The sequence below is a fragment of the Anser brachyrhynchus genome, assembly GCF_964034855.1.
Source record: "Anser brachyrhynchus genome assembly, chromosome: 4".
In the NCBI taxonomy this organism is placed as follows: domain Eukaryota; kingdom Metazoa; phylum Chordata; class Aves; order Anseriformes; family Anatidae; genus Anser; species Anser brachyrhynchus.
The window spans coordinates 21,264,252-21,279,041 of NC_137698.1; the positions used below are offsets into that span (position 1 = coordinate 21,264,252).

The following is a 14,790-nucleotide window of genomic DNA, read 5'->3' on the forward strand; positions in this document are numbered from 1 at the left end:
TGTTAAAATCCTAAAGGAACAGTCACAAAAATGTACAAGGGGAAGAATACCTCCTGCACTTTGTTTATATTCACTGTTTTATTCCTGAATGTATTTCAGATTATCTTGGCAGCTTTCAGCATTTTATTGCTGAATTGCGTAGAATTTGGACACTACTACAAAGCTGCAGCCTTTCAGAGGCAATATTTGGAGGCTCAGAATGCTACTATTATAGTCACTCGTTTGAGAGGCTAGTTTTACTTTACAAATGTTACCTGTGCTTTTTGATTATTTGTCTCAGTAGCGCTGAATAATGCTTGTACAGAGTGTTAATAGATACACTTCTACCTAGTAGCACACTGCTTCTTCATGAATGCTAAAAATATATCTTTATGCAAATCTTCTTTGGACAGCTCTGCATTTTCAGGTTGTTCCCGATTTAGTAAGTGATACCTTAAACTTTGCATAAGCCTCGTCTAGTACGTAGTGCTAGGGTCAGTAAAGACCTTTTGTATGTAGCAGAGGTCACTTCCCAAGGTGGTTTTGCTGGGTATTTTTTAGGCACAGCCTCTCATTAACAAAACTCTTCATGTCAAGACGTAGATTCGAGTCATATGCTATATGGAAGGAGGAATTAGAAAATTACTTTCCCAAAAGCTTTATTTATTGAACTGTTTTGTCTCCTTTATTTTTGTACTTGAAAAGTAGAATGGTATTCTTGTAGGCACTGGGAATTCAGTAGTTCAGTAGTCTTCTGAAAGAAGCAGAAGGATGGCATATGTAATGTTTGTCATTGAGTATAAAGCTGGCTCACTCCAGGGTCACTTCTGGGGGTTAATACAAATGCAACAAAATAGCATCTTCTGCATGTGAGCATTAAATCTAAACTTACACTTAATCTAGCTGGACTTTAACTGTTAAGTACTCTTCTGTGTTTTGTGTGCAAGTATGGTGTCCATATTTAGTCTCTAGTTTATCAAGGTCAGAGGACATCCAAAATAGCCTAGAAAACCACTGTCTGCTTCATGTTAGTTATTCTTCTTGTAAGACTTAAAGGAAAATGTTTTACGTGGTTTGTACTGTTAAGCTTGTCTCTTTTTCATTTGGCTTCTCTTTATTTTCCCTCAGGTTTCAGACAGAGCAGAATATGTGGGCTCTGCATTACTCCACCGAGGCTTCAAACCGTCTCAAATCCAATACATAGGGATCTTTGCACAAAACAGACCTGAGGTAATTTGATTGACAGTGTTTGTTAGTGATCTGGCTGTTACTGAAATGGCCCACTCTTCTAAATCTATAGATTTTTTTTCTTTTTGGCAGTGTACTGAGCTTCCCTACTATGAGTATTTTTGGAGTTGGGAAAGGGCTCATAGCTGACACTGTAGACCCACAAGCTATGGACATGGCATCTAGAGCTAAGAGCCAAAACTGATAGCTGACACAACTGTTAGCCTTTTATGCTCAGGATCAGGGAATCCAAAGTAACTTTTCTCCTCTTTCTAGTTCATAGCAAATAGTTCATAGGCCTGTTTAATGGGAAGCTAATATAGTGCTTATTTGATTTAATGTTATCACCATTTGCTTTCTCTTAAAGTGACAATGGAGTCCTAGGTGACTCCAAGTATTTGGAAGTCGCAAGATATTTAAACCTTTCAAAACTTAAGACCTTTAATGATGAAATAGTTGGACAAATAAAAGATGGCTAAAGGTGATAGAATTATCTCTGTGAAAGAGGCCCTGGACACCAAGATGCTGGGTGGCAAAACCTCCTGATAAAGGCAAAAATGGAAAATTCCTTAACTTAATAAGGAGGCAGAAAGACTAAAAGTGATACAACTGAAGATCATCTGACAATGCCAAATGTCACAAACCTTAGGCAACTGTGAGGATGTTTTGATTAGCTGGTGTCTATCCATCTTAATCCAGGGGTGGTTCTAGACTGCTGTTACTAAAAGTAGTATGAACTGTTGAGTAATGTTTGCATATTCTGACTTTGTTTATTAAATCTATTTGATAGGGGTCAACTTCTCTAACTTGTTTGTGCTTAGAGCTTCAGCTGGTGCTTGCTGTGTTAAGCTAGTTTAATCCAAGCCTGTATCAAGACAAGAGGATGATTCTTAACTTGTGTCTAAAATATGCTGTCCCTCTTGATTAAACTCTGGCAGCTGGATTCCATCCCTTAGAGCTGCCTTTTGCGTTGACATGGCTAGAAGTTGTACCACTGTCTCCGTGGTCCTGGACAACACTCTGCTGTTGTATCTTTTCTGATTTCCAGTTTGTCACTATGCCTTTCCTTCTATCACTTAAAAAAAGTGACTTTAATACCCCCCAACTTTCTCCTTTCCTAACAGAAAACCTAACTCTAGCATTGTACAAGAAATACTTTCCAGATTCTTAAATCTGGTAACTTGCTTGGATTTTCCTGCTGGAATTCTGGTCCTAACAGCTACAGTTTTTTGTTATAAGGAGACTGGGATGTCTCCAATTGGGAAGCTGTTAAATGAGTGCTCTTATAACATCAAGTAGAAACTAATTAAAAAAAAAAAGGAGCCAGGTGTTAGTTAGGTAGACCTCTGAGTGCAAAGAAACTGGCCATCTCTTTTCCAAGGTTTTTGTTGATTTGGAAGATAGAATCTTTGACTGTTAGGTCAGTGGATTTTCTGAAGGAGGGCATGGCAGTGTGGTCTGCTTATGGACCACAAAAACAAAATGTGCTGGAATTGCTTCATTCCAGCTGGCTTTGAGCTGGGTCAAATGAGCTGGAAAGACCTGTTTAAGCCAACAACTTTAATTCTGGGGTTTTCCCTACTGAAAACTACTGTATGAGTGTTGTGACATCCAAAATACAATCACTAATCCAGACAGGAGATTATGTGAAGGTTTTTGTCAGTGACTCCCATTTGTCAGTCTGGGGAACTGCTGGGAAAATCCCCTGGGGGGGAAATCCTAGCAAGTTACTCAAATGTTCACTAGAAAAATAAACTTTGGTTAATAAAAACTACTTTCCCCTCTGAGTAACTGAAAAACAGATCCCTTCTACAAGTAGGGAAGTTGTGTTTTAAGTTGAGGGGGAAAAGCACAGTGAAATACACACTTTCCCTTAATAGATCATAACTGCATCAGAAAAATTGAGACTTTCAGACTGCTGCCTCTATTCAGTACTAGCTGCTTGCTTGGGCTTAGAGAGAGGACTCCAATGTTGAGGTTTGCTATTTGTGTCTAGCATCTCAATTTAAAGCAATATTTAAAAAGGAAGAAAAGTCACTGGTCCAGGAAATAAAGATGACTGTCAATACCCCAGTCAGTGTGCAAGAATAGTTGGAGGCTGTAATGGGAAGCTCGGTTGTCTGCAGCTTCTGAAGTCTACTGTAATCTACTGTAATAGACTTACCTCCAATAAAACAAGTCCTAAACTTGAAGCTGCTGAACAGCAATGCAGGTGCCCCATTCTTGTTAGATGTGTAGGTGGATGCTGTCTATAGAAAAAATCCTCAGTGGACCCTGTTACAGTTGGTATAGGTATGCACGCGTAGACTTTCATGCAGACACTAGCTATACCAGTAAGTTCCCTGTTCACTGGTGTTGTACTAGACTTTAAGATGACTTCTTTAAGAGATTAAAAACAGGCATGTTGTATAAGTGCCTTCAGAAAAATTCCTGCTGTTAAAGACTCTCAATCAGTAGAAAACTTAATTTAGGAAACTTGCCCATAATAACAGCTCATAAAACTGAGATTTAGCAACTTTAGCATAGTTTCTATGTTAGATCTCCTATGGAATAATCAGCTGAATGATGCCTAAACTTGCTCTCATTACAGGGGTGAGGCAACTGGCTAGTGTCCTGCAAAAACACTGGAAAACATGATAGAGTTGGGGTGGGGGGAAATGGTAAAGGGAAACGCTCTTTATTAATGAAATCCTTGTTGAATTGTAAGTTTCTTTAACTTTTAAAGATGCACGTTTTATTTAGCTAACTGGAACTAGCTAAAGGTTCTATCTGAGTTTGTCACTCTTGAGGGCAAAAATGGAGTTGTTCAGTTCCACTGGCTGCCTCACTTGCCCAGAGGCTCACACTTAAGGAGTTGCATGCAACTCTATATTTTGGTGTAGCTAGTTGTTTACAAACCATTCCCAATAGCTACTCTACAGAGAGAGAATTGTGTGGCTCTTACCTTGACAGTATTTCAGATGAAATCTGTCTTGCTAAAGAATTATCAGATAGTATCACAAAATAAGACTGCAGCTGTTTGATTACTATACTTCTTAGCAGATGAATCCTCTTAATTGCAGCTTGCAAGGATGTCCTCTTCTGTGAAAACACAGAATTGGTACACATTCAACTGCATCTTCAGATTAAACCCAATTAAAGGGGAGTAGTTAGTCTTGAGACATGATGACAAACTTCATGAAGCTGGCTTTCCAGAGAACTCTGAATTCTGTGGTAACTGTTGCATGTCTGGCCCTGATGAGATGTGGGTAATACAGAGGTGAGAACAGACTGTGTAGAGATGTTATTTATACAATATATACATATATATTAGTGTGTCAAGACATGTGCAAGTCCTTCATTGATTCATACTACGATGATATAAAATATTGAAAGCTTCAATGGCTTCTGTGATGACCTAAAGATGAGAAACGGTATTGTACTCCTATTCAACTCTTACTCAAAGCCTCTTTCCCTTAATAGGTAGGTTAAGGAGATAAGTAATGTATACTGACTTCTTCTAAAACTATTTAAAATTAAAAATACTCTAAGGACAGTTGAATTTTATTGGATTGGATGCTTTTTCATAGTTACCTCCTTACTTTTTTTCTTCCTCTGACAAATTAAAAATAGGCTTTCAAGGTAAACAAATAATAGAAATTAGTAAGGAGACCTTTTCATTAAGATTTGTCCAAATGAGCTCTGTCCTAATAGTGTACTTATTAGGCTCACATCGGGATTACTTCTCGAAGGTCTGTTTTAAGTAAACACAGTGACTTGCATCTCTTTTCTTTGTGCAGTGGGTGATCATCGAACAGGGATGCTATACATACTCCATGGTAGTGGTGCCACTCTATGATACACTGGGAACTGAAGCAATTACATACATTGTGAACAAAGGTAGGGCATTTTCAGTAGTTCAGCAACTGAATATATGATGGCAGAGCTAAGGACAGAACTGTAGCTGCCTTCAGATGTTTTCTTTTACCAAGTTCTGAAGTGTGAATGTAGTCCAAACTTGCTGCATTGATAATGTTGTTCTCTTTCATCAGCTGACTTATCACTGGTTTTCTGTGACACACCTGACAAGGCCAAACTTCTGCTAACTAGTGTGGAAAAGGGGGAAACTCCAATCCTCAACACCATTGTTATCATGGAACCTTTTGGCACAGATCTTGTAGAACGTGGTAAGAAGTGTGGGGTGGAAATCTTCAGCATGAAAGAAATAGAAGTAAGTATGTTTAATCTATTCTGCTTGCATCTCATTTACTTGTGGAAGAATCAGGTAGTGTCTATTGCACAGATTTCAGGACTGAACAGTGTGGTAGATTAGTTTCAAAATACTTACCAGTCTCTTGGGTTGAAGTTCATACAAAAACAAATCAACTTGCTAGTGGCATTTTACAATGTGCAAGATCTAAAAATGTATGTCAAGATGATGGAAAAACATAGTACAGATGTAACATCAGATCCGAACATTATCTTACTGTTTCATATGGACAAGCCTTATAGTTATATGCAGTGAATAATACTTCAGAATACAGTACAGTGAATAGACAATCTTTTTCTGAGAACATGACTTTAGGCTCTTAAGATTAGTCTTAGTCCTCTTGCTTATAGTCACTCTTTCTGCTTGGATCTCTTGTGCAAGTTATTTTGTAATCTTGTTATTTGGAGAAATTTGTCCCAAGTACAAATTGCATAAACTGCATCTTAACTGTGATATTATGAAATAGGGTTTAGCCTGGTTCCAGCTGTAGTGCTGGTAAAGGCTTGGCTTATTAGGACCTGCGTATCTCCCGGTAATTGTGCTTGTCTTCTGCAGAGGTGTGTGGTAACTAGTAATTGAAAAAGAACACAACTTCACTGAACTTGTTCTCATAGCAGTCTTACCTGCTATGTTAATAGAGCCACCTTCTGGTAAAGATGCAAAATTGCCCGCATGTTATCCTTTGCAATACAGTTAACTGTATCATAGCTAACTAGCCTCAGCAAGGCTGCCAGGTTGAAATGGGGCTAAAGACATTATGCAGAGTAAGTGGCTTGTACAGTGATATAGCTGACTGAGAAAAGGGCTGGGTTAATAAGGAAAAAACCTGCAGGAATAGGGTGGTACACTAAAATCAGCTTCTTTCTATTAGTTGAACTCTACTTTTTATTAGATACCGTCCACTGGGTCTTCTAGCTACAGGGGAAAAAAAGGGTAAATACTTAAAGCAGATGTGCTTAAGTAGCTACTTCTAGTACTGTGTTAGGTCTTTACCATGCTACTGTAACAACAACACTTGATGTTGGGATTAATGTAGTAATGAGTGCTTCTTTCTCTAAGTCTCAGAAGTAAGACAAACTTGAATATTCATAATAGCATCTCAGTGAACAGGAATAAGCCTTAATCTTTTTAAGGGGTAAGAGCTTTTGGTCTCAAAGACAACTCTGAGCTGTTTAGAAGCTTAGATTAAAATAATTATTTCGAGCTTGTTTTCTAGGTTTCTGGCATGAACTTGCTGTTCCCTGTGCTCTATGTGACCAGATATTTATCTTGGTTTCTGATGCTTAGTGTCTGTACTTATGCTGTGATGATTTAGAGCTGATTAGCTGTGAATAAATGGCTATTTGAGAGGAAGAGATGTTGGCCTTCTCTCCTAGATCAACAGAACTGTGTAGGGATCTTAGCTGTGTGTTAAGTAAATACTAGGTCTTACTTAGAACAGGCTGTATTGAACTGCTCTTGGCACTTGGAATGCAGATGCTGCTTTGAGTAGACAATAATATACTGGCAATTTTCTTGATGTAATGGCACTGTTTCGAAAAGGCAAACTTACAGATTAACTGTTTACAGATGTTCCTTTTTCCCTAAACTTCTTTGTTTATGGGTTATCTAAAGATGTAAAGATTATTAGCACTAGTCTTTGTGTACAGATAAATGAATGCATAATACTCTTGAATACTCCCGTGTACTTGGAACTTAAAGGCAATGATGAGGATGATGTACCTGCCCTAAAAGGGCAAACCTGTATTTAACAAAAGGTCCATTTTTAACTTGCTGAAGCCCTTAAACAAAACAACTATAGCTGCTTTTAGTCTTAAATAGATGTGACAGGAATAAGTCTTGATTTGAAACTTCTGAGCTCATCAGTATTGAACATGAGCTTTCAACTATTTCATATTAATCATTATATCACATTATATCACTGATGGTAAAGGGATCTTGATATCCATTCCCTTCAGCCTTAAGATCTATGGCATCACTAATGTTCAGGCATGAATAAATGTAATGAGGAAGAAGAGGCTCTAGTGGAGAGAATTCCATGCACTCCATTCATCAGTATTAAAAGGACTACAAACCACCAATGAGCCTTCATGGGGAAACTTCAGTCTTCCTTCACAAAGCAGTGATGTAGATGCAGGGTGCTTCCTGACATGAATACTGCTCCACCTGGTCAGCAGTTGTCAGTGACACATCTGCATGAGTTGTTGGATTGATTGTCTGCTGTGGCTTGTTAGTAGACTGCTTAACCTTGAGCTTGTCTTATGAATGACTTCTGATTTACTAGTGGAAAAGAATTTTAGGTATTGCTCTTGTATTTGTAGAATATACTAGACCTTCTAAATGTCCTTCAGAGCCTTTGTTAAAGATATTTTATACTTCTGTAACTTGCAAAAGCCTTAACAGGCATTTTAAACATTCTAAAGGATGGAATATTATAATGTTTGGTAAGGTGTCTGGAAAATAAAAGCAAAGTAATATGCTCTGACTCAAGTCTCTCCTTTCTTTACTTCCTGTAGGAACTGGGAAGAGCACATAGGCAAAAACCTATGGTAAGTATGAATTCAAGTGATCTAATCTGAATTATTCCATACATCAAACTCGGAAATCTTCCGATCTCCCACAGTTCAAAAGTAGCACTGGTATTTCAGTGTTTTATCCAGGTAATTTTTTTCTAGAGATCTATACTAATACTTTCTTAATTCTCATAGCCTCCAAAGCCAGAAGATCTAGCAGTCATCTGTTTCACCAGTGGAACGACAGGTACATCTCATTACGTTATGCAGAATTTATTATCCCCTGTGTGCAAAACTAATTCAGAAGCACTCCTACTGTCTCTTCCAAGACTCTCCCCTGCTGCAGCATCTTTTTGGCAAGTAGTATCTAGGGAGGTTTTATGGTAAGGCTCACTGACTTTTCCTGTTGACTAATACAGAGCTGCAGTAAAGGGGGGTTAGGGGCCTTACGTTTTGGGGCTTGGAAATAGGTACTAAATTTGTGCTTCCATTATAATAACAGTTCTGGCTCTGACTTTCAGTTCTGTTTTTGTACTAGCAGGACTTGCTTCTTAGCTCTTATGTAGTGTACCATTGCTGTAGGACCAAAACAGAAAGCCAACTGCCTAGATAACTGACAAATGTCAAGCATATGACAACCAACATTGGTAGGGAGTAAAAGGGAAGAGTACAATGTTATTAATTATACTTATAAAGAAGCTCTGAGAGATAAGTTGTCTGAGTTTGATAGCTGCATCTTCATAGAAATACTGACTTTTGAATGAGAAGCTTATCCAAGAAAAATCTGTTTCTAGAGGAGTTGCTGTACTTAATAAATTTGAAGGCTTCCACACAAACTTAGTACTTTAGCTGGTAATAGTTTTCTTAAATGTCAGCCATGTCTCTGCCTTTAATACCCTTCATTATATCTTAACATCTAAGAAGGGTTTGACTGAAATGCTATTAGTGTAATTTTACCTTTGCATGGGGACTTACAGGATTGAAGAATTTCACTGTTGCATCTTGATGTGCTTCTTCCTTAGGAAACCCCAAAGGAGCTATGCTCAGTCATGGAAATATAGTCAGCAATGCTTCAGCTTTTCTGAAAAATACAGAGGTAAACTTCAAGGTTGATGTTGTAGGTTTATTTGCATGAAGGGGAGTATCTCAGGAGTGAAAATGGATCTTACTATGTTAAGTGTAAAATAAGTGAGATTTCAGCAATTGAAAATGTGTGGGCAGACTGCTGTCAAATTACTAGTTTAGGAGTCAACGTATACCTAAGGTGCCTTTCTTCGACTTTGTAGGATATCACGTAATTCATGTTAAACTTAATATTTTTTTCTGATTTGCTTTCTATGCAAGAGTAGATAAAGCTATAAGGAATAGATTTGGTTGCATTTATCTTAGTTGTTTCTTGTGTCAGTTTCTCCTTAATTTCATTGCATGTAACTTGTGGACCAGAGATAGAATAGCAACACAGTACTGATATTAATGCAGATCTGTTGGATGTTTTGGGGATGTTGGTAGAGGTGTTTTTTGGGTGATGCTGGGTGTTTGTCTTCCTCTTCCCCCTCCCCACCCCTGCCAACTGATACTGCTATATTAACAATCATTTGACCAGCACAGCTTGGGAACTTGTAACTGTACTTGTGTAGATGTGTCAAAAGTTTGGCATGTGTGGAGAAAAGCAGAATTCTCATGCAAGAGTTCTGACATACCTACTTTGCTAAGTACCCTGCATATAGAATTTTCTAAATTAAGCAACTGGTCTCATGATTAGATCATGTGAAGTACTTTGATATTGACCTTATGTTAAATTGGGTAAACGAACTTTCTGACCTACAATGAATGTCTGTATTTTTAACTCCTAAGATGCATACTACTACAATCTCCACACCATCCTCTGCATTATGTGTATTGGAACTTCATGTGGCTTCTCTCAGAACTTGTTTCTATTCGTAATCGTATAATAAGCTGTAATAATCAGTTACTGTACTTGGCTGTTACAAAAATCACAATTTCTGCAGTGTGCTCACAGCAATGATTTCTAATAGTCGTGTTAATGAGTGAAAGACAATGCAGCTGTGTTTCAAACAAAGCTGAAGTGAGGGCTGTGCTCTAGAGTTCTGATATCTATTTGGATTGTTTAGCTTAAAATAACTCTTCCTCTATTTTTGCTTAACACTTTCAGAAAACATTTATACCTACCCCTGAGGATGTTCTGATATCATTCCTGCCATTGGCCCATATGTTTGAGAGAATCGTTGAGGTAGGCATGTTCTTCAAAACTATTGTATTTTCTTAGAGAATGTGTGATTCCTGAGTCCCACTGATAAACAGTGTTTGTTTTATACACATATAAAAGCTTGAGGTAAGGTTCAAGAAAGCATCCCACAACAGTGAGTACTAGACAACTAATTTTCATGCCTAAACAATTAACCTTAGGGCTAGGATTAATAAGAAACTGGTTTAGTAGAACAGGACACAATCCTTCAGTATATTTATTGCCTAGAAAAAAAAAGTGTAGTACTAAAAGTCCATGCCCTTCTTTAGTCTGTGAAAGCTATAATAAAGACTTATTGTGTAATGTGGCCTTCTGCTCACTTAAACAAAACTATTTTTAAGTTGGTTATATTTACTATTGCTTTCAAGAAACCTCCGGGGGGAGGGGGTGGATTTTGTCTGAATGCAGTTTTCTTCCAGGGGAAATGAAAATGGCTTTTAACTGCAGAATTTGTCATTAAATTACATTAACTTGGATAGCTTTTTTTCTGTAGAGCAAAATCTGGAGCCTTGTTTTTTGAGGATGAGGGAGCTCTGGGCTGTCTTAATACCAGTAGTCTTAATTATGGGCTGAAAGGTCCTTAGCGGGTGATACACAAGATGTTTGAGGAAATAGCATCATTCTAGTTATATGTATAGTAGAGGCATGGCTGTCTTGTACTTGTTTAACTCATCTCCTTTAGGTGAGATAGAAAACATGAATTGGGACACAACCAGATTCAACATACAAGGGAATAACAGCCTCCATGCAAGTGTGAAAAAATACATAGGGCTGGAAGCTGTCCCACAGTTTCAGTTAGGAGTCCTGAGCTTTCTACTGAAGGAGTTAGGTCAATACGTCTACATGGTATGTGTAAATATATATGCTTATGTATGTGTGTAATTGTATATTATGAAGAAAGTAGATGCACCCCAAGATTTATGGGCCTCCTTAGGCTTGAAGGAGGAGGTGTGCAGGGGAAGGTAGAAGAAATAAAAACTAGTAGGTATGGAGAAACGCAGAAAAGTAGGGATGCTATTAAAAAGAATCAATAAAGAGGGTGTATAGGTGTGGTGGATAGAGCTTCTAGACTAATAGAGAACATAAAACACTGCAGGATTGTCTGCCTTCCACAGTGTAGGTCTGAAGTGGTACAGAAATAAGCAGTGGCTATGCTAGAATCTTCCAGAGAGCATCCTGATCACCTGACAACAAATCCTTGCTCGCATCAATCTTGTTGGGAAACAGTAAGGAAAACCAGAGTAAAAGAGAATAAAACAAGTAGCACACAGCAGAAATCCCTGCTGGATCAGTACATGGTATATGCTGACTTCAAATGCAGAATTTCCTAGTCTATAGCAGGGAACAAAGTTCTAGTATTTAAGCTTGTTAGATACTTAAAATAGAGTACTTCAATATTTTGCTACCTCTGAGCTCTACCTTATTTGACCAACTGCTCCTTTGGTTAGGGACTCTTGTACAGTATTTATTTCTGTCGGTCTTTGCCCCACATACAACAAACATGTCCTGCTATGCTTTATACATGCTGTGTCTTCAGACACTTTGCTCTTTTCTAACAGTGTGTGATTCTGTGCCATGGAGCTCGGATAGGATTCTTTCAAGGGGATATCAGACTACTTATGGATGACCTAAAGACACTACAGCCAACTGTATTTCCTGTAGTACCGCGACTGCTGAACAGAATGTTTGACAAGGTAAGTCTAAAGCTGAGACTAAACCTGTGAGGAGCTTTGAAAGACTTCCTCAAGTCTGATAAGGCAGAAGTAACTGTTGTGCTCTGATGTTAAATCTGTGCCAATAAATTGCTACATCTCTCTAAAAGTGACTACAGAGAGTAGTTAGTACTGGTTGTATTAAAGTGTTTTCAGACAGCCACTACTTGCACAGAACAGTCTGACTAGAAGTCTTGGTTCTCTCCAGCATTATGAACTTGCTCAAAGCAAAGGAGTAAGTTTTTTCAAGTCCAGCCTGCACCATGAACATGAGGCTGTGTCCGCATGCCACATTTTTAGCATCTGACTCATGGAAGGGGATTTGCAAATCAAGGTCAGGTGTCTGTCTATGTTTGCATGGACAAGTATAAGTTTCCTACACAGCAGCCAGCATGTTCTAGCAGGAAGAACTACAAACCAGCCAGTCTGAAGCCCTGGAGAGAGGGTGTGTCAGTAACCCTATTCTCTCCTGTGCTTGCTACTAGCCTTCTCAGGGTCATCTGAGATGGGTATTCAGAAGTAGATTCTTTCTTGGCCTTTTTGTGGAAGATATTAAATCATTGTTTCTAATACAAATAGCTGACCCCTATGAGAATATAGCCAGAGGAGTTGAAGGATACAAGATGTAGTCTGGCTGCTAAAGAAATGGCGGACCTGTCTATGTTGCCTCAGTCAGGACAGTACTCCTCTCATGAGACTTGAGGAGCAACAAGTAATGCAACATTCTGTTTGGCCATAGCAACTCCATTTGGAGGGGAGGAAATACTGAGGCCAATTGCCTGTAGTGCTTAAAACTTAGAACATGAGAGAAGAATGTAGGTCTGTACTGGAATTCTAGAAACAGGGCCGAAGCTTAGAACTCCATTCTCCTTTCATGATCTCTTACTACTTGTTCCTAGTGCCATGACTATTTCACTTCTGTGGCAGTTTCAACCTCATGGCCATGTAGTAATCTGGCATGTGAAATTCCAAGTGGGAAATTGGGGTGGTGAGCCCCATAATGCTGAAGTACTGCTGGGTCTGTCTTCCTCCAAGGGAATATACTATTCTGTGGTTCTGTTAAGTCTGCTCTGTGGCTTCCTGGGAACATCCAGAAGGAAACCTTAAAAAGTGATCTAAAAAGCAAGCTTATATAAGACAGATTACAGACCCCTTCAGAAATGCCGAATAGCATCTTAGAAAACACGGGTTTTATTGATTTGTATTATTTCACATGTCATGGTGATATGTACTTTAGAATATACTGAAGATTATGCTTAACTCATATTTTAACCAAACTGGAATAGAAAAAGCAAGCAAAACATCAGTTTTTATTCATACTTACGTGAAGAAACTATACATTAAAAAGTTGTCCCTAGTTGGATGGGAAGAAAAGATGAAAGGATTATAGTTTTTGGTGTATACAAGAGGTAAAGAGGCCAAATCCAGAAATGTTTCTTACCTGAATTATTATGCTTACCAGTAGGTGTCTGACTTGCTTGTTTTTCACTGTAAGTCTCTATGCATGCTACTGTAAAAAAAAAAGTAAACTACAGTTTGAAACTATTAACTGTAAATCATCTTCCTTAACAGATTTTTGGGCAGGCAGATACATCATTAAAGAGGTGGATGCTGGATTTTGCTTCCAAGAGGAAAGAAGCAGAACTTAGAAGTGGTATAATTAGAAACAACAGTTTCTGGGATAAAGTCATCTTCCGCAAAATACAGGTATGCTTGAAATTCTTTAAGTCTTTGTGTTATGTATATTGCATCATTTTTTTGATTATTTTTGGAAAAGTTCCAAATGTGCTTGCTTAGTTGCAGAACAGCAGTATAATGTGTTTTCAAATACTGGAAATGTGAAGCATCACTATATATATACGTACTGTTTTTGTGGTTTATAGGCATCAGTTTGCAATTGCTGAACGTGGTACGGATGGTTATAATCTGGTATGGTGTTTATCACTCATTAAAGACCATCTGGTTACTCAGAGTAAAATTCAAAACTTTTCCTATTACACTTCTCAATTCTTCCTGTTCTGGTGGTATCAGGTAACTACATTAGGGAAGTTCCTCTAAAAGTGTTTTGCTACTTTGAAAGCAAAACACCCTCCTTCTGAAGGAGGAATGCTGAATGTTGCCCAGTGCTACATGTAGCCCTTACTGTTTCCTCGCTGTTGGTAACTAGCAAATGTGCCTGGTATTATGTTTGGTGGTTTGCAGTGGCCTGAATTCTGGTTGCACAACACCCTCCTGTGGCTGCTTTTATAGCATTCAGGATATATGAGAAACCAATAGAAGACAGGTTAAAAGTAAAAACCCTCGCTGTAGGGCCACAAGTAAAGTTCTTGAGACCTCTGGCTGAGTCTGCATTTCAGTGACACACAAGTATAGCCTCTGTAGATGCTGTGTATCTGAGATAATGTTTCTTCTAGCCATTAAAGAGATTAAAACACTAAAATATTCCATGAAGGACAACTTGCCATAGGAGACTGAACTTCAGCTTCTAACATTTGTGGGTTGCACATATAAGCAGATAGTGACTGAGGGTAGAAGAGATAAAGACTCTGGAAATCTCTCTAAAATGCTTTTGGTGTCCACAGTATCTTGTGTCTGTTGTAGGCAAGTTTGGGAGGAAGAGTAAGGCTGATGGTCACGGGAGCAGCACCTGTATCTGCAAGTGTACTGACCTTCCTGAGGACAGCTCTTGGCTGTCAGGTGAGTTTGTTGCTCTTGATCCAAAACCATAAAGATTTTAGTACCTGATTTAAGCTTTAATAGAAGAATACTTCTAGTGGTCTGATTATATAGCTAACTTGTTAGCATTCTTTTTTGGAAGCTGTACAAGTACATATTCCTTTCCAG

At 38.4% G+C, this 14,790-nt stretch overlaps 1 protein-coding gene across 4 annotated transcripts in view; it reads left to right on the forward strand.

Moving 5' to 3' along the window:
• The window catches only part of ACSL1 (acyl-CoA synthetase long chain family member 1), a 38,414-nt gene that overhangs the window by 16,215 nt on the left and 7,409 nt on the right, over positions 1-14,790 (forward strand). For all 4 annotated transcript variants that reach the window (XM_080590161.1, XM_080590159.1, XM_080590158.1 and 1 more), the window contains exons 5-14: positions 1,108-1,209; positions 4,986-5,085; positions 5,238-5,416; positions 7,972-8,004; positions 8,164-8,215; positions 8,991-9,064; positions 10,142-10,219; positions 11,794-11,928; positions 13,519-13,653; positions 14,548-14,643. In XM_080590161.1, the coding sequence (XP_080446287.1) occupies positions 1,108-1,209; positions 4,986-5,085; positions 5,238-5,416; positions 7,972-8,004; positions 8,164-8,215; positions 8,991-9,064; positions 10,142-10,219; positions 11,794-11,928; positions 13,519-13,653; positions 14,548-14,643 (984 nt within the window). The remainder of the gene's footprint in view (positions 1-1,107; positions 1,210-4,985; positions 5,086-5,237; positions 5,417-7,971; positions 8,005-8,163; positions 8,216-8,990; positions 9,065-10,141; positions 10,220-11,793; positions 11,929-13,518; positions 13,654-14,547; positions 14,644-14,790) is intronic.